This window comes from Aethalodelphis obliquidens, unplaced genomic scaffold (assembly GCF_003676395.1).
Source record: "Aethalodelphis obliquidens isolate GAN/ISIS:26980383/991018 unplaced genomic scaffold, ASM367639v1 scaffold10, whole genome shotgun sequence".
Lineage (NCBI taxonomy): Eukaryota > Metazoa > Chordata > Mammalia > Artiodactyla > Delphinidae > Aethalodelphis > Aethalodelphis obliquidens.
In genome coordinates this window covers 39,018,437-39,041,015 of record NW_020837954.1, presented here as the reverse complement: position 1 = coordinate 39,041,015, position 22,579 = coordinate 39,018,437, and the positions used below count along the sequence as shown (strand labels likewise).

General features: G+C 35.9%; 1 protein-coding gene across 9 annotated transcripts in view; it reads right to left on the bottom strand.

Moving 5' to 3' along the window:
* Positions 1 to 22,579, bottom strand: part of FUT8 (fucosyltransferase 8) — a 319,526-nt gene that overhangs the window by 13,843 nt on the left and 283,104 nt on the right. For 8 of the 9 annotated variants that reach the window (XM_027111525.1, XM_027111528.1, XM_027111522.1 and 5 more), the window contains 2 exons: positions 8,997 to 9,243; positions 4,994 to 5,170 (listed from right to left, as the gene is read on the bottom strand). In XM_027111525.1, coding sequence (XP_026967326.1) covers positions 4,994 to 5,170; positions 8,997 to 9,243 — 424 coding nt within the window. Of the gene's footprint in view, positions 1 to 2,926; positions 3,066 to 4,993; positions 5,171 to 8,996; positions 9,244 to 22,579 lie in introns of those variants that run through there. The other variant, XM_027111530.1, reaches the window with a different exon arrangement.

The following is a 22,579-nucleotide window of genomic DNA, read 5'->3' as shown; positions in this document are numbered from 1 at the left end:
TTTAAAAAGTCTACTATATGTTCAAATGATTCTACTCTGAATTAGAGGTTTAATTATACTCTAGTATAGAGTGAATAAATTTTCTCAGTGCATGAGACAGATCAGAGCTAAGTTGTAAACTTTCAGAAGTTACATGCAAAGGGGATAGTCATTGTACCTACTTTATATAATGTTTTAAGAATTAAATAAATTAAGCAATGTAAAGTGCTTAGAAGAGTATCTGACATGTAGTAAATGCTCAATAAATCATTAACTGTGATTGTTAAACATTCTTTCCCCATATATTCACCTGGTTTTATCTCTTACTTCCCTCTTAGATCTCTGCTCAAATGCTGCCTTATTAGTGAGGATTTTGGCAATCCCTATCCCTTTTACTTGCTTAATTTTTCTCTATGGCTCTTACTATCACTGAACATAATATATATTTACTGTTTATTTACTGTCTGCATTCATTCCCCACCTCCATCATCCCTATCTAGAATGTAAGCTCTATAAAGAGAGGTATTTCATCTGCTTTGTTCACTCTATTATTCTCAGCACCTAGAAGAGAATCTGGAATATAATACAAGGTCAACAAATATTTGTTGAAAGAATAATAGTTCCTATTTATAAGCCCTGAGGCAGCAGGAGTCAGCTTACATGTCTTTTTCCCACACAGTATTTCCCAAAGGTTAGGACTATGCCTTATTTTCCTTTGCATCACAGCATCTAGCACTCCACACAATGCTATGTGGATGAATACATGAACAAGTTAGTGCTACCTATGTCTGGGACGTTTTCCTAATTCCCTAACAGCTGCTTCAGATTTCTCTTCATTCCACAACCTCCAAGGCGTTTTCTCTCATAGCCTCTAGTAATGACTGTGAAGAAAAAGTCTCTGAGCACTGTTTCAGTGATTGGTATTCAGTGTTCAGATCCATTTGGCCTCATTATTTTTGACATTTTGCCCTCCTCAACTTTGAATCAGGGAGGTGAAGGAAATGTCACATTTGTTCTGAAAAGAAAACCACCAGAAAAACTTTTAATGTGATTCCTTTGAAGATGCAGATCCAGTCATGGGACAGAAACAGAAACAAATAAATATGAAAAGGCTGGAGGGTGGAGGAGGGGGGAAATCGTTAAAACACACCAGTACAGGTTTTATCCTAGAATAAAGACTAACTCTGTCAGCATGGTTTGGGTGCTCAGTGAAACAAACACAAGAGGGATCCTTTTACTGAGAAGTGATGGGAACATTATGCCCTTCCTAACTTAAAGGTCTCTTCCTGGAACCAAACCAAAAGGTCACCTAAGTTCCTCAGGCCTTATCTCTATATGCAAAAGATAGTTTGATGAAGGATACTGAGTGTTGAAAAACAGAAACAAAGTGAATAATGAGGGAAGGAGATTTTGTACTTCCAATAATGAGCATGAAACTTTCCACACAAACATGCTTCTTTCTTGTCTTAGGCCTACAAGTATGCCAGCAGAAGTCTTCCACTGTGAGGCTGCAGAGATTGGCAATGATTAAAAAAAATATTTTTTTCTTCTTCCATCTTGCAAAAATTTATTTTTTATCTCACCCACAAAGTTGTAACTTGAAAGTATAAACTAACATCAAATTTTCTTTTGTGAGGTCTTTCTCCAGACAGGGCGATACTCCTCTTCTTGACTTCACTACCTAGTATACAACTCCTTCAGGACAATTATATAATGACACTGATTATTTGTTACCCGTATACCGCCTACCAGTTGGATACGCCCTGAGATAAGGAGCCACATATTATCTTTTATTTCTTTGTGTATTCCTAATGCCCTGTAACTGTCTAGCATATTAGATGTAGTTCAAAAAAATAGTGAAGAACTTTACCACTATTGCTGATTCTTCATTTCACATGGCAACCAAATGCTTTACAACAACTTTTAAACAAATTTCCTTACCTCTATTCATTTAAATGAACCTAATTTTAGGAAGAGCTTGTCCAGCATTTTTGATAAAGAGCAAACTAAATATGTAAATATTTAATCTGAGAGATTTTTAATGGCTTGTTTTTTCTCCTGTTTCACTCCTAAACTCAGTCTCCACTATCTTAGAATACAATGCTGGATAGACAACTTTAATAGTTCTTACTTCTTTGCCAAAGATTCTGTGATTTAAACACTCTAACAGTGAATTACCTAAGAGAGAGATCTCCACATTATCAGCAGCTGTCACAGTCACTAGGATGCTGGTGCTAAAATCTCGTGAATGAACTCAGTCTTAATCTAGAGAGACCTGAGGTGTAATACTAAGCAACAAAGCATTAACTACTAATCTTGACCCCTTTTACAAAGAATAAGCTAGTCAGAAAAATGGTTTCTTCTCTAACTGTACGAATACTATGCCTCATTTAAGTTTAATTCTCCATCTCTTCACCCTCTTGAAGCAGAAAAGTCTTATAATCACCTTGGATTCTATATACCTTGTTGAAAAATTAATTCATGCTTTGGTTTCCTAAAACAATAACAGAAGTTTTATGATTTGCTTAGGTATCAAAACCAATCCTGAGAGGTCAAAAGCAGAATTAATTCAGAGTGGAAAAAACTTTTAAGTAAAATAATGAAGGAGAAAAACGGTATTTAAATTCCTGAGAAAATCCTTAAAATGACTCAGAAAACCAAAGAATTTCCAAAGAGGAAAAAAATATGCACAAAATGCTATTGCTACATTTATAACAAAATGCTATTGCTACATTTATAGCCTGGAATACCATGGGGAGAGGAGTTACTAGCTTCTGACCACACACACACACATACACAAAAGAAAAAATCAAGCTTTACAGTTCTTACAATCCAAGTAGATACTACTGCCATCTGTACTATAAGGGTTGCTTGGTGTAAAAATATCATGCTGTGCTATGGATCACTGCTGTAAAATATTCATATCCTTTTATCTAAATACTTCCAAGTCCAGAAATCTAGATTAAGGAAATAATATGGATAATTTCAGGCATACCTCATAGCACTGGAAATTGGAAATAACCTGTCGAATATTAAGAGAATGGTCAAGTAAGCAATGGCATTTCCATTCAGTGGATATGTAGTCACTAAAAAAAGAGATTTACAATGACTTTTTTTAGCAACCTGGGAAAAGGGATCTAGTGCTGTATTAAGTAAAAAAAGAGTTCAAATTATATAGTATATGATAAACTACACAAATGTATAACTACATAAATGACTGAAGGGAATATGTTGATATTTAAATAGTTGTTGCCACTGAGTAATGAGACTGTGGGTAATATTTTTTTCCTTGCTTGTATACTTACCAACTCCATATTTTCTAATGAGCATGAATTATTTTGCCAGTCAAGGGAAAAACTTATGATGCATTCAAGAACAAGTCAAAGAGTAAATAAAGTAATACTTTAACATTTTTTCAACTAAGCTACAAATTCAGTCTGATATTTAAAAATGAAGGACTAAGATGAACTATTTCTACTTTGTTTCTCTCTAATAGGTCTGTAATATCAAACTGGAAAAATATTTGTGAAAACTTTTTCTTGTTTTATGTCCAAATGTTCATTTAATCTCTAACTCTTATACTTAAACAAGAATTATAACTATATAACTTGGCTTATGTTTGGCTGATGAATTTCTTGGTCTTTTGTTTGTTTGTCTGTGTGCACGCTCACCTGCGTGTGTGTGTGTGTGTGTGTGTGTGTGTGTGTGTGTGTGAGAGAGAGAGAGAGAGAGTGTCTGTGTGTATAATCAATAGAGGGAGCCTTAAAGAAAAAGCAATTTATATCAGGTTAATTTAGATCCTTAAGAGGTAGAAATAGGGTTTAAATGATTATCTAATGATATGGATAAATACCTGCATTATAGTATTCATTCCAGATTTGTTTTTCTTCCCAACCCCCATTTGTGACATAAAAGAGGGATTGAGAAATAAATTAATTAAAAGTCAAAAAGGTCAAATGATAACTGCTAATAAAATGTTTTCAAACAGATAGGACTGAAATGAACATAATTCAATACTTACTGGGCACTTACTAGAACTAGGTATAGTTTCTAAAGTGCTTATAACCTAGTGAGGGAGACAGAAGTAAGCAAGTGCTAAATACTAAGAGGAATGCACAGAGGAGAACCACTTAGTCAAGGATTCAGGGATGATTTCTGGAGTAGATGGTATTACTCTATAGTAGCACTACTCATACTGTATTGTAACTGTCCATTCCCCTACTAGATTGGGAATTCCTTGAGAGCAGAGTGTCTTGCTTATCATGGAATCCCCACCACCTAGCACAGTGCCTGAAATACAGGCAGGCGGGCTCAATACAGCTCAGTACAAGTTGGCAGTCCTTATTATTTCACTTACAAAACTCATCTTTTGATTTTTTGCCTTTTTAAAAAATATAATTTCCAAATTCCAGAAATTTTTATAAGATGAAAACTTACATCTTACACATGGTTTCAGTTGCCTGTGATTGTTGGTGAAGATAGTAAGAGCAAAAGGGCAAGCACCTACCTGGTGTGTTTTATTGCTAACAGTCTTTTGAGTTGGTTAGTATGATGGACTAAATGTTTGTGTCCCCCCAGAATTCATATGTTTAAGCCCTAACCCCCAATGTGATAATATTTTGAGGTGGGGCCTTTGGGAGGTACTTAGGGTTAAATAAGGTCATGAGGGTAGGACCCTCATGATGGAATTAGTGCCCTTCCTTACAAGAAGAGACACCATTAAGCTTGCTCTCTCCCTTCCAAGCACATAAAGGTCATGTGAGTATATAGTGAGATGACTGCTGCCTACAAGTCAAGAGAAGGGGTTTCAGAATGAAATCTACACCTTGCTGGCACCTCGCATATGCTTTGATCATAATAACAGTTGCACAAGTACACAGTTGTTTGAATTTAAAACCCCCAATAATCAGTAATAACATTCATTGTAACAAGAATCACAAGTCATGGGAATTAAGGATTCCTTTCAACTGAAAAGAGATGGTTCACTCTAGAATCATTAGTTCATCTAACTTACTTTGTTTTTGCCTCCTTTAATAAAGAAGGGTCATCTGTGGCCAAATATACTCTTTTTTTATCCACTTGCATTCTGCGAGCAAGAAGCTGAAAATGTTCTTCAACATGTACCATGTATTCCTCAATGGGGTGGAAGGCTGCTTCTGTTCCCACTTTGTCTGTGCGTCTGACATGGACTCTGCGGGGGCAGAGGGAGGAAGTCAGATTCTGCTGATAATGTTCTGATCCACTGAGTACTTTTAGGGTACTCAGCTTTATACCCCTATTCATGGTGGCATTATGGACATTTTAAACCAATTTTTCTTTCATTTTCACCATTAGAAAAAATAAAACCAATACTTAAAAAAATTCAAACACATACATTCTAAATATATTGGCATATTAATACAAGGGGAATTAGAAAAAATAAGTTAAGTCTTTGAAGAATGCTTTCTTATAAAGAGAAGGTAATTGGCATAATAAGGAATAAATGGGAGATTCCAGAATTAGATGGCATATAAGGCAGCAAATACCAACCAGCCTTACAGAAAAAACTGGATATAATTTTTAATATATTTGACAATAAAGGATGCCAAGATTCACAGTTGTTATTATGGAACATTAAATATATCATTTGTAATGTTTTGATGCCAAGTTTTCTTTTTCTTCTTTTTATCCTGTACTGTCACTGTAATGCCAGCTTGTTGAATTTAAAGTTGTGCAAGGAAAACTCAGACCTGTATGGATTCTTCCTATAGCACAATCAAGGCAAGGCAAACCTTTTAAGAGTTCTTACTATTTTAAGTTCATGGAGCCATGCCAGCCTTTTTGTTGTAGGCATAATGAATTTCCTTTCCCGGCTTTTTACTCTATCAAACACAAGCAGATACTGATCTCATCTGTCCTATTTAAGGAAAGCTCCAAAACTGTAAAACTGGGGACACAGATTTACATTGTCCTGCACTGAATAAAGGCATTGACTTCCAACAGTATTTTAATGAAAACAGGAACAATAGTTAGAGTTTGTTTTCATAAGTAAAAACACTACTTAAATTTGCTCTTCCCACATCTCCCCTCTTCCCAAATTACTAAACCACTATTCATAAGTTGGAAAAGAAAAAAGGTAGATTTGTTTCCTTTAGGTCACAATATGTGGGCGTGTCTTAAGTCAAGCCTAGGGCCAGCTTTTTATTATGTATCTGGAGTGAGGGTTTAACTTCACTGGAGTTACTCTGACATCGTGGCTGTTCTTTCCTTTGCATTTCAGCTGATAGTCCAGATGTGAACACTATTGTATGAACACCTATCGTATCATCTTTTCCTTCCCACGTTCTTCTTAGTCACTGGTTCTCTCAGGAAATTTGGAATTGTTCACTGTGCTCCATGGAGATGAGATAGGGCAGAAAGAACAATTCCACTGAATTTCAATGAAAAGTTTCATGAGAAGAAACACTATTTGAAACTCTGATTTTACTGTGTTCTTGTTTTAGCTCTACTATTTAGAACAGGGGTCAGTAACTTCTATACATATGCAGACTAAGAAACAGGGAAGAAACGGGGTAGGAGTATGAAAATAAAGATAAAAACAAAGGAGAGCTATAACAAGAAGGAAAAATCAAAGGAAGAGTAGCACTTGACATAGTGGCAGAGTACTACTAAGCAATTTTCTCAATTTTCCAAGTATTCCTGAAATTAGGTCTGGACCAATAATTTGAGAGAGGACCTTAATGGAATTTTTATGGAAGAATCAGAATGTTAGGCCTGTGAAGGATATTAGAAGTCATTTGGTTTAATGTAACTCTTTCATCTGACAGTTAAAGAAACTGATGTCTCTGAAGATATTTCAGGGAACAAAATGACAATATAAGGCAAAGGGAGGCTGGTTTCTTTCACATACATTTTAACCCAGTCTTTACAAAAGTAAAAGTTATTTGTGTACTTGCCTGATTTTCACTATCTATCAAAGCTCCTCCAGGGCAAGGAATCTGGTTTTATTTATTCCCAATTGCACCAAACACAACAAATGAATGAATGAATGGATGATGGGCAGACAAAAATCTAACTGTTTAGTATTGTGTAAGTAGAAACCTTAGATACTACTATCTAACCTAGCATTTTGTTTTGTTTTGTTTTGTTTTAATAAATGAAAAAAGAGTGACAATTAATGAAGGCCCAGAATGACCAAGTAAGTTGTCCAAAGTCACACAACTTGTTGGTGGTGGAAGCCAGATTGGACCCCCAGATTCTTGAACTCTAATGCACCCCTCTTTCATTACAGCACACTACTTAAGTGTGCAAATAACTTAGCTGTCTGCGGTACTTCAAGTTTCTATATTTGGCCAATTCTCAATGTGGTGGATACTCCATGAAAAATTAATAAGGGTAGCTTTCTGGTATGTAAAACGACAGGAAGTCCAGACAAAGTTAAGCAGGTGTAAGTCCTGGTTTTGCCTTTATAAACCCTGGAACTTTGGGAAGAGATTTTCTTTCCTTAGTTTCCTCACCTGTAAAATGGTTATCTCTGCCCACATCACAGGATTGTGTTACAGAATCAATGGGATAATGCAGTTGAAGTTACTTTGGTAATGTAACTACTATAATGTATCTTTCTCCATCTTCCAAGATCCTGTTCAAACACTGCAGCTATGAAGCCCTTCTTGGTCCTTTCTTGGGAAATGGAAGTGCATTTCCCCTCCCTCGACCTCTCATAAAACTTTTTATGCTTTCTCTCAGGGCATTTATCACATTCTGCTCATATAATGTTAGTTGTGTAAGTCTCTTTTCCCATGGACTGTGAGGAGTTAGAAGGATCCATTAAAAAAAATTTAACCTCTATCCCCCACAGTAGCAAGTATTCAATAAACATTCTGCAGATAAGTGAATGAATCAACACATGTATTAATATTAACCAATAGCTGACTTTATTACAAACAATAGAAGCTGCAGAATGCCATAGTCTAGCCTACAAATCTATTTTCAGGAATAACTTAAGCATCATCAGTCTCTCTGAAAGGTAATAATATTTTACAGTGTATTTTTTCCCACAGAACTAAAATCCTTTTTCACCCTTATATTATCACATCATCATTTTTAGGGCAGGTATTGCCTTCCCTATTTTACAGATGGAAAAAAAATCAAAGCTCAATAATACTATTATTAAGTAACTTGGCCCAGAATTAGGGAAAATCCAGGAATATTACTGAGGTCACTTACCTCTCAGTCTAGTATTCTTCCCATTAGGCCAAGAACATTTCTCGTGGTGTGAAATCTGGCATCAGGACCCAGGAAAACTCCTTACTCCACAACTTTTTATGTATGGGTATAGGAGCACATGCTTGTGAGCAAAGATGCTCTTTTGGATTTTTTTTGCTTCCAGGATTTCCTGATATATCTCCCTTAACATAAGCATGAGACTGTACATATATACATGATAACTCCCAAGTGGGCCAAGAGATAACTTTAAACAATAATTTTAACATTATCTTACATTACTAATGATATCTTTATTCTCAAAGTAGCTTTCAAAACAAAAAAGAAAACAGAACATCAAAAATGCAAAAGAATCACCAGTGGCAATTAATGAAATCCAAGAATAAGGTGCAATAGAAAAGCTATAAGTATGAGAGCTTCATCTCGTAACCCTGTTAGAGTAAGACAGGAGTCATGACAGGAGTCATGACAGGAGTAAGACAGGAGTCATGTATAGCATCTAAAATACTCCCAACAAAATAAGATTTTGCTGGTTTCCCCAGGAGAGACTGTTAATTTCAGAAATATGGTTTTATATATTTGTTGAATGAATAAATGAACAAATGATTAAGGGTGACTAAATTATGATGACTCAGCTGTTCTAAATGAACAAAGGAAGAATAATCTCCCTGTGGCCTAAGGTGAACTCTGGAACCTCTGTTTTTGGGTGGGTCTATGAAAATCACACTATATCTTGTAAAGTTCACACTGTATTGTAAAGGTATGTATCCCTGCTACTACATATCCCTTTTAGGAGGAACAAATCAGGTTCTTACCCAATAACTGGATGTTTGAAGCCTAGCTTCCTGGTGGCCTCTTCTATTTCTTTTTCCAGCCAAGGTTGTGGGCGGATCAAGTATTTGACAAACTGGGACACCCACCACACTGCAGGATCACCATGGACTCGTACAAGTCGATCTGCAAGGTCTTCTGGTACAGCCAGGGGTAAATATGGAGGACGAGGATGAAGACTGTCTACAATGGGGAGCTCAACCACCTGAACGTTTTTGTCCTTTACTTCACCTGAGGGAATATCAAAACGTATCATCACCACATTGTATTCCTTGTACAACTACCATTTGACAAGAACTCACTCTGGGTGCTTTTATCTTCACAGAAACTCTAAAGAAGTATTATAATTTTCATTTTACAGAGGAAGTTAAGTAACTTGCCCTAGATACCAGAGTAAAAGTGACAGAGCTGAATTTCACATTCAGGTTGGTCTGCCCCTCAAGTTCATGGCCTTTTCTTTTCTATCATAATGTGCTGCCATATCAACACTTCATACCCCAGATAACAATGGTATCCATTTTTCTAGATTCCATATATATACGTTAATATATGGTACTCTTTTTTCTCTTTCTGACTTACTTCACTCTGTATGACAGACCCTAGGTCCATCCACATCACTACAAATGACTCAATTTCGTTCCTTTTTATGGCTGAGTAATAGAGGGGTGGGATGGGGAGGGTGGGAGGGAGGCTCAAGAGGGAGGGGATATATGTATACATATAGCTGATTCACTTTGTTGTACAGCAGAAACTAATACAACATTGTAAAGCAATTATAATCCAATAAAGATAAAAAAAAAAAAAAGAAAGGTATCCGGCACTCAAAGCATCTCATCAGAGAATAACCATATCGCCAGTGGACATGGCTCCCTAGGCAAAGGTTCTGTGTTTTATAATTGTTTTTTAAAAATTTTTATTGGAGTACAGTTGATTTACAATGTTGTGTTACTTCTGCTGTTCAGAGAAGGACAAATATTGTATGATATCACTTATATGTGGAACCTATAATTGTTGTTTTTGAATTAGACATAGTGTTCTCAAAACTGCCAGCTTGCCATTATAGCAAATGGCTCTTGCATAGTTTCATGACAGACCACAATGACTCTAGAGATATCTAAAGATCACAATTTTAAGGCAAGCATCTCTCTCTTTTGAAGAAAAAAATTTGATAGTTCTGAAGTATTTTTTTTTTCTTGGCCAAAATTAGACCTATTATATTCTCAATGATGATGAATAGAATCTGTGTTGATTGTTTACCTGGATATTTTAAATTTAAAGTTAGAACAGAGATAGAGAATTTCTGTAGATGACGACTGGTTTAAAAACCCAACTTCTATATACCATTAATGTTACTGCTGTTCTATCAACTTTATAATGCAATGAGAACAAACCAAAATGTGATAGACAGCATCCTTAGAGTTTACGTCACATACTAAAGACCACATAGTAATAACTAGAAAACACAAAGATATCAGGCAGAAAGATTTCACAAATGTAAAACGTACTGACTTAAATTTTCAATAACAAAAAGTATTAACCTGAACATACATACAAAATAACTCCAGGTAAGATGTTGTCATTGTGCATAATAAATTAGAATCACAGTTAAACACTGGACTGTCAAAGGAAGAATGTACTTGTAGAGAACAGACCTAGATTATGTTTAAAATGTATCCACCAGAATGAAACACAGTCCTTAAATTCTGTTTTTCTACATATATGAAAGTATTTTTAAATAAATTACATGATCTGGGTATGTGATCACTCAAACCAATTGCATAGTTATTAGAAAGTCAGTATAACTAAGAATTAAAAACTTCTGGTTAATATTCTCTCTCTCTCTGATATATAAAACTCATTTCAGGAGTCTTAGAACAAAGCCCTTGAAACATGACATTTGTTGAGGGAATAAATGGGAATAAACAAATTTACCGCCAGTATTTCAGTTGTCTAGCATGCCAGTTAAGAAAGAGTTGGGCCCCTTTATCAGATGAGAAACTGTAATTAAGAGTGTGTGGGGAAAGAATGCGCTGCATTTTTAATTAATCTCTAATAGTCTCCCTAAGGCAAGGAAAATTGGGGTGCTTTCCCTGATGTGGAGATGATAAGTAGTACATGTATGAGAGAGGAAAAAATATGGAAGAAAGGTAGCTCTTTTTTTTATAAAAAACAAAGAGGGAAAGAAAGAAAGATCCTAGCTTCTCATATACAACCATAAACAAAAGCAAAATTAGTACGGCTACCTTCTTTTTGTGATTACTTCCTGAAAAGGTTATTCTAAATGTTCCATGTAACTAGCTCCAAACTTCATTCATGTGAAAGTATTACCTTCTAATTGTCCTAAGACCTCAAACTTCTGTACAGCTAGCCCTATTCACTATTTCATTTCAGAAGTGAAAACTATGCTTGTACCTTCAAGACACAGAACTCAGTTTATTTTTATTGACTCTTTTATTCATTCATTCATTCAAATATTTACTGAATACTACTATGTCAAACTCTGTACTAGGCAGAGTATAGAGTGATGACATGGTTCCTGCCTGTCAAGATTTCCAGTTCAAAAACCTCACCCAGAACTAGACTGCTTTTGGTGAAAGAAAAACGAACAAAATAAAACAAACCATCATCACCAACAAACATGCTACCCAAAACATAGCGATACTCAGCTGCCTAGTAAAATATTAAGAAAGGGGTATTCATATTTATAAATGAAAAAAACTGTCACGGCATGAAAGTTTAGCCTCCTCAATAATGATACATTTCAAAATGAAAGATAATTACATAGTACACACTATGTTAGAAGGTCTTTTCTTTTACTTGGTTTACCACATAACATTTTTTATTCTATTGGAATATACATTCAAAAGAATTTAAATCTGGAAGAGATCCTAGAGATAATCTTATTCAGTGTTTTCTAAACTTCAGTCATTTAAGTACCACCTTTGTAATTCTCCCCATATCCATATACCATCTGCACTATTTAATGTTTTAAAAATTCACTTTTTAAAACGTAAATTGATTTATTTTATAGATGGTAATTAAAAATATAACTTCACTAAAAACAAACCATGTTATTAAACTCTATACAGATACTATTGCTTATAAAGAGCTCTGAGCTCAAGTCAGATTTTTTTTTTTTTTTTGCGGTACGCGGGCCTCTCGCTGTTGTGGCCTCTCCTGTTGCGGAGCACAGGCTCTGGACACGCAGGCTCAGCGGCCATGGCTCACGGCCCAGCCGCTCCGCGGCATGTGGGATCCTCCCGGACTGGGGCACGAACCCGTGTCCCCTGCATCGGCAGGCGGACTCTCAACCACTGCGCCACCAGGGAAGCCCTCAAGTCAGATTTATATTAAAAAAGATTATTAGTGAGGTTTTAAGGGGTGATAATTGCCTCTCCCTTTATATCTCCTATGAGTTTGAAACCAAATGAAAAGCAGAGAGAGGAATAAAAAGGCAATCAAAATATCAGCTTGATTACCAATAAAGATGAACTGGAGAACACAGTTTTGTGTTCTGGATTGATGGTCTCATGGGTTTCCTAATAGTTCCCACCCAGTCCTAAGCAGAGTTTGTCAACAAAGGCCTTCTATGCACATGGTGGAGGAGGAGCGTGTCTTCTGAGAATGCGCCACACCATGAGATGAGCCAGAAAGGGCTTGACCTCACATGTTTGGTTCTTCCTCTTAACTCACCAGTTGTATAACACAGGACTTTCCTTCCAAGTAGAGGTGAAATGAGGTAGACAGAGCGAAAAAGCACTTCTGTACTTTTCCCTTCTAAGGAATGGAATTAACTTCGCTTCTATAGAGATTTTTGAGGAATAAACGATCCACAGTATCTGCCCCCGCCTACCTCCATCCCCAAACAACTATCCAGTGTTAAAGAACTATTAAAGATATCTTGATATCAAATTGAGACTGATATAATCAGAAAGACTGAACAAGGAATAACTCTCTCAGGTATGAGATTCAATGTTCATTTTAATGTTTTATCAGAAAACCACCTGACATTATCACATATGCCACCTAAAGTCACCTCTAGTAATCTGTGTGGTAGGTTTCAGAATTTGGGAAACACAGATTTATTTAAACTGCCTCATTTTCCAGAAGAAATAGACTAAGAGAGGTTAAGAGAACTTCTCAACGGTAATACAGCTAATGATCAGACTCTAGTGTTTACTCCACTACTTGTATTACCTTCTGCTTTCTGGAACATACATTTTTAAAAAGCATTTAAGTATGGCCCTATTGACCAATCAAGAGTGCCCTGCCACTCTAAGAGGACTCTAGTGTTGGTTAAAAAAAAAAAAAAAGCACTGCATCAACCTTCTAGCAAGAGAATGTTTCAGATGTACAAATCATACATGAGTCAGTACTATTCATCTGTAAAGAATCAGTGCAAACTAGCCTGGGCATTACACAACTGACTGCCCAGTTCAACTTGAATTGATTCGGTCATTATTAATTATCTCATATTCAAGACTACCTCTCTTGTGGATAATCCTCTTTTATCAGGTCACTTGCTGAGGGCAGCTCTGGCAGGAGCATAGGTAGCTCTTTGAAAGGGATGATCTCCACAGTTACAGGCAAGTACCTTTAGAAGAGCCCTCTTCCCTGCTAGTCAATTCATGAGAGCCCCATTTAAAAGCACTACTCTGTCATCATTTCATGTAACATTAAGTCAGAGACACCAGCCCTGCAGCTAGTCAATTAGAATTATTAGTCTTCCAAAGACTCAATAGAAAGGGCTTGAGAAGCTTAATATCCACCATAAATGAATGGGTTCTGCTATAATGAAAAATGTTTCAAGGATAGAAAGATTTTGGGTCCCAGTGCATACGATTTCTTCTGTATTTACTGTCTTGTTGTGAGAGAAGCAGCACTCAGGAGGGGGAACTCTCCTAAAAACAGAATTCATAGAGCTCAGAATTGTCAAGGCAGAGAGGTTTGGAATACGGTTGCCAGTTGAGAAAAATCTTCAATAAGACATCACTATCTAGAACTTAAATTCACTTGGTGGGAGGAGGGGGTTATTAGTAACTTATCTGAAAGTTCTGATATTCTATCATCACTAACTTGACCAAAATTCTGCGCTATACTGAAAGTACAGAATAGCAGTACGTTGTCTAAACTAGTAATACTTCCTGCTCGTATTACAGCAAGGAATTTGTATGATTAAATTATATCCACAAAGACTATCTGGACTTTTGGGATTTACATTTTCTTTGCCACTGTGTGGCCAAATATGACTGACTAAATTCTCACTCAACTCTCTGAGACTTGTTAGAGAAGGCCAGAGTAAAAGGCCGAAAGTTAACTAGCGTGGTGAGCCCTCTAGAGGCACGGGGGAGCGTTCTTGATTTTATTTGATTTATAGATGGCCATTAAAAAAAGAAAAAAAAAATCACATAAATGTGTGAGCTCTGTTCTTTTGGATTTTAACATGACGACATTAATATTTATATCCTCATTTAATGACTGAGCTCTGTTCTCATTTAAAATATGAAGGAAAGATACACTATTAAAAAGTGAACATCTGGGCTACTTTCCTTTTGTTTTACAACCACTGATAGCGGCCGATAGAGATCTCTTCCTGAACTTGAATGAACAACTGTCACCTGCCATATGAATTCCATCACTGCTCTACTTAAGCAACAACTCAAAAGACTGTTATTACTGCCAGTTTGAAGCCTTGAACCAACTGAGTGAAAAGTTCTAAATTCAATCATATGAAACACACTGCAGTGTTAGCAACATTCTTAAGAATTAGCATATCACACTGTGGGAACGACTGTGCAGCATTCTTATGAGGTGCTGCCTTCTTTTACTAGCAACAGAGATGCCTGGCAAAAGCAACCAGACTCATGGTTCACGGACCTCAATGATATTCTGACAGACTTGACTCTGGATTGAGGACTGAAAGAATAGCTAATGGAAAATATGTAATAACTTAGTGAATTATGCAGTTCAGGATAAAGTAGGCAGGACAGTGTCAAAAGAAAAAAAGACCAAAGATATTTGTTTGCTCTGTACCACTAAACAGAAGGTTTCCTGCAGTCATTCTTAATGTTTCTGAAACAAATTTAGTCATTTAACTTTTATATACATATGTGTTACTTTGCCAAGAGGTTCCAGACATTCCACAGACAGCTTGCTCATAAAGGGGATGCTGCCAATAGTTTCTTTGATCATTCAGATTACGCAGGCCCTGGAACTCCATGGCTAGAGATTTTCGGGGAGTTTGTTGTTTGTTTCTTAGTAATACTTTCTCCTAACTTAGAACCTCCTACTAACCCCAAGGATCCCAAGGAATCCTTGAACAGCTTTTCTCATTGGTAAGAAACAAGAGAGTGGAGGAATGGAAAGCAGTAGAAACAAAGACAAGGCTTAATATCATCAAATTTAGCGAAGAGCCAAACCCCAACCTTTCTTTCCCCCATTCTTGTCAAAAAAAAAAAAAATCACAATTCCATTCTCATATTCATCTTATTCTTTCATCACATGTCATGTCTCCTTGAAAGAAATAGCCAGGAGGAAGGACCTCATGGTAATACCAGCCTTTCATTCCTTGAGAACCCCTGCAAGAGGTGACGGAGTGAGCAGGTGCGCTGTCAGGACCTCACTGGATAGAGCTGTCAGTTGGCATGCTGCATTCCCTTCTGCTTTGGGGGAATTTTATAGTTGCCTCTGTGGTTAGCACATACTTGGAGAGTTAAGAATGCGATATTTCATGCTGGATTTACAGCTACTTGTAATTTTTATGCTGTTAGCTTCCAATTATGTTAATCAGGAAGGCCTAATTAGGGTTCCTTGATGATAGGGTAAAGGTCCATCCTAATACCCTAAGATACAAGAATTACAACAAGAAATTCTGGATATTCCATGAGAGAAGAAAATGAACCTACAGTCATTTTGGAAGAAGGAGATAATAACAAAATAGTTAAGACTTTTGTGGGATGTGAGGAGAGAAGACAAATTAAGTGTGGCACCATGCTAAAGCACTGATAAAACAGACAAATATCTTGGCCTACTAAAATAGGGACTGGAACATCAAACCTCCCTCATATTCTATGCTAGACCAATCCATAAAGTACCAGCAGCTCCAAGAGTCACCCTGCCATCATGCCCATCTTTAGCTCCTGCTGCCACCTCAGACTGCAGAGTACATCTTCTTCCCCAGCTGCCTCCTCCTCCACTGTGGAAGAAAACAGATGGGCAATGGGGTACGGCTTTACATGACAAGCCACAGCTCCTGCTGTCACTGAGGCTCCAATCTGGTATAAGTCACCTGTTCCTCCCTCATTTCTCCTCTTCTGGGTTGTATTAGATCTCTAGAAAGAGAGCTAGTACTTTACAATCTACAGCCTCTGGTGCCAGAGCTGAGAAAAATACTATAAAGACATTATTCAAAGAATGGCTATATCTTACCCATTCTGGTTTAAATGGAGGAAGAGCAGGGGATATCCATAAATAAAGAAAAAGAACTATGAGGCAAAAGGCATGAAACCTTAATTAATGGAGCATGGAAAGGGGAGGGAGAAGGAAGATAAACATAGCAAACAGGGTAAAGAGGAGAAGTCTGAGATGGAGAGTAGTCTTTTGATTATTACTGCTTAAAAAAGATAATACTTTGTACAGGTTTGATACTTCACATGATGGCTCCCATGACACTTTTCGTTTATGCAGGGACTGCACAGCCACAACCTTCTTTAGAATCTACACTAGAATTTGCAAAGGAATATGTCTATCACTCCTTTGCCAAGAAGATTCCTACTATTTCTTATTATATGCAACATATTTTTCAACCTGTAGATAGTTATCTATCAATAAGCCACAAAGTCTTACCTGGTAGATCTCTAAATCAGAGGCCACCATTTATCATAATCCTATCTTCATCTCAACTGGTAAGGATTGTGGCAGGGATACAGGTCCAGAGTCTGTTCTTTCCATATGCTTTACTCCTTGTCAATCACCCATGCTATAAGCCACTTCTAACACAGCTCCTGCATCCACCCCCTCCCCACCTCACCTCTCTATCAGCATCTTGAATTAAGAGCTAACATTTGCTGAACAACTATATGCTAGGTACTACACTAAACATTTTCCATACATTATCCCAATTAGTCTACAAAGTCTTTATGAGGTGAGTACTCATTTTACAGACGAAGTTAACTCAGTCTGTTCAAGGCCACCCAGCTAGCATTCAGAAATAGGAGCTGAACTTAGACATTCTGATTCCAGAGTTTAAAGTCTTACTCCAACCCTACTCCATTACCTTTAAGTTTCAGAGAAAGCCAAAGTGACTCCTCCTGTAATGAAAAACAGAGGCAGGAGGGGGCCAGGCTCCAAGTGTGAGTTTAAATAGCCAAAGGAAGAGGTAATGGAACTCCCATGTGTAAGGTACAGATCTCTCTCTACAGAGTGCACTGGATCTAGAAATTAATATTAAGTAAAGGATATAAAAACTTCAAACAGTTATCATGTGTACCCATATAAAGCTATTAGAAGCCATGAATTATGGCTTAACAAAACAATTTCATTCATTGTCATTTTGGGTTCACACTGGGATCCCATAAGAAACAAAAATAATAGCTAGACAGCTGACCTCAAATTTAAATTATTTGTATGAAATAATTAAGGTGCTTTTTAGTCAATTTAAAGCTCATGGTTAAGAGTTAATAATACCTTCACAATTTGATTGTAAAGAGAAAATATGAATTAGACAACCTATGACAGTCTTATTTCCTAATAATGATATAATAAGCTTTCCATGAAGAAGAAATAGCCTACTTCAGAACAAAGAATCAGGAAGCAAAGTTATTATAAAGAGATTATTAAATTTGTAAACCATTCTCCCTATTACCTATTTACATACTTATTTTCAACTATTAAACATTAAAGCAAAACATATCCTACAATCTAAAATACTTCTGTCCTTAAAAAATACTTTCACCTTTCATTTCTTAAGTGGTATATTTAGGGATAAATAAAAATAAACAAATTTCAATTTATTCATAAAGACCTTATAAAACTGACTGAAGTGTCTACTCCTGTTGATATGATCCAAAATTCAGGGTATAATAACTGATGGCATCCAAAATAAACCACAAAATAAATACAAGTATTTTGTATTTTCAGAAAAAATTTCAGCCTTGATTATTATAATAATTAACTTTATTCATGTCAGAAGAATTTCTGAAAGATTAAAAAATATCAGAGAAAGAACTTTTAGAGGGGATACAAAGTAATTTTTAAGTCAATTCAATAGTTTACTAAGTTGAACATACATAAAAGGGGAAATCACAATTGTGTTTATATATAAATTAACTTGTGCAGTTCAACTACTACCTCTCAAGAATAAAAAGAAATAATGTTTTTTAAGAGGATGGAGATCTTCCAAATGACAAGAGGATGATTCTCTTCTATCTGAAAAGATGAAAGCTGAGAGGGGATATGTTCAAAGCCTATAAAAATCATGACAGATTTAGATAATGTGTTCAAGCTGTGTTCACCAAACCTTAGAATTAGGAACCTTTCACTGGTGCTTGAAAAAAGTACTTTGAGAATAACTAAAATAAAGCCCATTTTACACAAGAGGTAGAATTCTTACAGAACTCAATATCCCAAGAGAAGATAAAAGTCAAAAATGATATGTTTGGGGAAAAATGTAAATGTTCAGACCTTGACATCATGGATGGCAACTATATCTCCCATAAAATGTCACTGAGGACTACTGTTAAATCAGAGTTCTGAACTGGATAAATCAACGATATGACCCAAAATGTCCTTAGGCTTCAATGCATAGGAAACAATATATACAATATAATAAGACTATGTTACATTTTGGCTCTAAAGGATGCTTTTTCTTTGTGTACTAACAAACTATTATTCCTTTTCCTTGCAGTATGGACATAAGAGGCAGATACACCATTGAAACTATGATACAAGGAAGAAGAATAGAATATTACTTATGCCTGCTGATATTGCTTACTTGGTTAGAATAGATTATAAAATTCATAAAATAAAGGATACTGGAGTTCTGACATTGGTACCTCATAGTTAGGTTTTGTAGAACAAAACTCGTACATGACTATTTGCTCTCACCAGTATCAAACAACCAAAACAGGATTTATTGAGAACTGTTTTAGTCAAGGTCACTTGTTGCAAGGACTAGAAACCTGATCAAGTTAGCTCAAGTGAAAAGGACATTACTGAAAGTATATAAGGGAATTGCCAAGAAACAAAGAACAAGAAGTACAACTGTATCTTATAGAAAATGGGAAGCCTGCAATTCTTACTACCTCTCTGTGGCCCCATGGTCTGGGCAGGTCAGCGACACTTTCTGCTAACTGACTTCTCTCTTGCTCGGGGCCCATCTTGTAGCCATCATCTTTAGACTACAAGATTTTACAACTTAGTCTCACCCTCAGATAAGCTAGAGTCTCTGTCTTGTAATGATACTAACATTTACTGAGACCATGTGCTGAATACTGTGCTAAATGCTTATGAATATTATTTCTCTTAATTAACAAAACTACCCTACAGGGAAGTACACTTATAGATGACCAGTGAAGGAGTTAGAATCCAGACCAATCGGACTCCAGAGCTGGAGTGCTCAACTGTAAGATTAGATTACCTGTCAACAGGTATCTTATTGGCACAGCCCAGCCTAAAGGATTAGTTTCTCAGGATCAGGTAATCACCTTGGCCTGTACAGCTGTAACTACCTGTGTGTGCACACATGTGTGTGTCTGTGTGTGTGTGTGTAGGAGGGGAGGAGTGGTTACATGATATACACAAGGCAGCAAGAACTGTATTGCCCAAATAGATGTTATCAGATGAAGTGTGAGGAGTTAATAACTGATGTATAGTAAACCATTGGCTTTTAGGAATTTAAAATTTTAGGAATTTCACTCTCAGAACATAGGGTAATTTTAAGAACCATCCATGTACATATCTCTATCACTGCATTTACCAAGTTGTATTATAATTATGTTTTTGTAGCTGTCTCCCGCACAAGTCTGGAATGATGACATAAACCTTAACATATTCATCCTATTGCCTCATCAACTATCACTATCCCAGGCATACAAAAGGCACAAAATTAAGTTCTTAGTTGAACGACTGAACTTAATATATAAAGCACTATAATCAACATGAATCCCACAGTCTGCTGTAGGAAATAATCACTTAGTAAGTGAGACGACCATTCAGCATCACAATCTCAACACTATAGGTAAATTTCGAGATTTGAGAATATCACCAGTTTTATTGCTTTAAGATGCAAAATAGTCAAAACTACTCAGGTACTGCCTTTATTTAAGAACTTTAGCTGTCTCTTAGATAACAAATACATGAAAAGTGGTATAGAAATACTTGTTAAGCTATATTTATATAACAACCTTATTCTTCTTGTTGCTTGCACAGTACTTCAGAAATATATAGGCATTCTTCCTTGGATCTACCAACCATTTTTAAAATATATACTACCTAGATAGGATAGAACAGGAAAGAAGATAATACTCTTGCTTTTGTTATGGTTTCACTGTACACTTTTTGAGGGAGTTGAATGGACCCAAAGAATTGTCTTTGAGAGTGACAAACACTATAGAATCTATATTTCAGTTATAAAATAATATCAGAATTTGTAGTTAATTTTTACATGATGTACAGAGCTTGATGGAACTGGAAATTATGCTAGACATGTTTTAGGTATGTTTCACTGCTAGAACAAAGTCTGTTCCTTCATTCAGAATTTGTAAGTTTCACACTTTGTATTAACTGGAAGTAGATAATTAAATTAATTTAAAAGAGTTTCACTTAGACTATTTCTACACATCATAACCAAAAATACAAAAATAAATTGAACCTTACATTTAAAACTAAGATTTTCATGTCCCTTGTTATTGCTGCTTGTGACCATTACTATCATTATAATAAAACATAGTGTACTTTTTTTTTTAGTTTCAGAGAACTTTCACATATTAGTTCAGCTTATTTGCAACAGAGCTCCTTATTCTCCTTAACAAGACCTACGTTCAAGAGAAACTATCTACCAGAGCCTAACCTATGGAAGTTTTACTGAAGCCTAAGCAAGCTGAGGGGAGGGAAATATCCATCTCAAGTTCACTAAAAGACAGACCTAATCATAGGACTATAGAATACTTCCTTTCCCCCATGCCATATTACCACAGCAATAGAGCTGCTGAATAATAACAAAGGATTACAGCTGAAAGAACTGCCTATTAAAGGAGTCTCTAAGAAAACCTAGAAAAAAACCAAGAGATGAAAAAATGAGGACACTAGAGGAAAATTTAGCATCTGACACCACAGCTAATAGTAAACACAGCCTAACTCCTAGCCAGATAAACATAAAACCTCACACTAAAGGCCTATCTATTTCAGTTCAGTTTTTACCTAATACATCATGTCCAGTTTTCAGCAAAAAATTATAAGATATGCTAAAAGGCAAAAAAAGAAAATACAGACTGAAGGAACAAAGCAACCATCAGATCCAGACTCATATATGGCAGACATTTTAGAATTATCAGACCAGGAATTTAAAATAACTATGATTAATATGCTAAGAATTCAAATGAAAAAAGTGGACAAGCTGCAAGAAGAGATGAGTAATATAAGCAAAGAAATGGAAACTCTAAGAAAGAATCAAAAGAAAATGCTAGAAATAAAAAACACTAACAGAAATGAAGAATGCCTTTGATGGGCTCATCAGTAGGCTGGACATGACCAATGAAAGAATCAATGAGCTTGAACATATGACAACATAAACTTACAAAACTGATTGGAAAAAGAAAAAAAATGAAAAGGATGAAACAATATCCAGGAACTATGAGACAATTACAAAAGGGGAACATATATGTAATGGGAATGTAGAGGAGAAGAAAGAGAGAAAGAGAAGAAATATTTGAAGTAATAATGCCAGAGAAGTTCCCAAAATTAATGACAGACACCAATCCACAGATGTAGGAAGCTCAGAGACAAATACCAAAAAAATAAACCTATACCATGAATGTTATACTGAAACTATAGAAAATCAAAGACAAAATCTTGAAAGAAGTCAATGAGGTAAGGGGAAACCTTATCAATAAAGGAACAAGAATAAGAATTACATAGGCCTTCTATTCAGAAACTATGCAAGCAAGAAGGGGGTGGAATAAAATACTTAAGTTTTGAAAGAATGAAAACCCAGCTACTTAGAATTCTGTATTCAGTAAAATTGCCTTCAAAAGTCAAAAGGAATGAAGACTTTCTCAGACAAAAACTGAGGGAATTTGTCACTAGCTTCAGAGAGAAGGAAAATGATATGTTGGAAACTCACATATTCATACACATGTATACAGAAAAGAGTATTAGAGAAGGAATAAATTAAAGTAAAATTAAATCTTTTCTTTTTCATATTCTTTATTAATCCAAGGGATAACAGTTTGTTCAAAGTAATAACAGCAACAAAATATTTGGTGGTCATAGCTTATAGAAAAGTGAAATAAATGACAACAATGCTTTAACGGATGGGAGGAAGGAATTGGGAATACTCTGTTATAAGGTA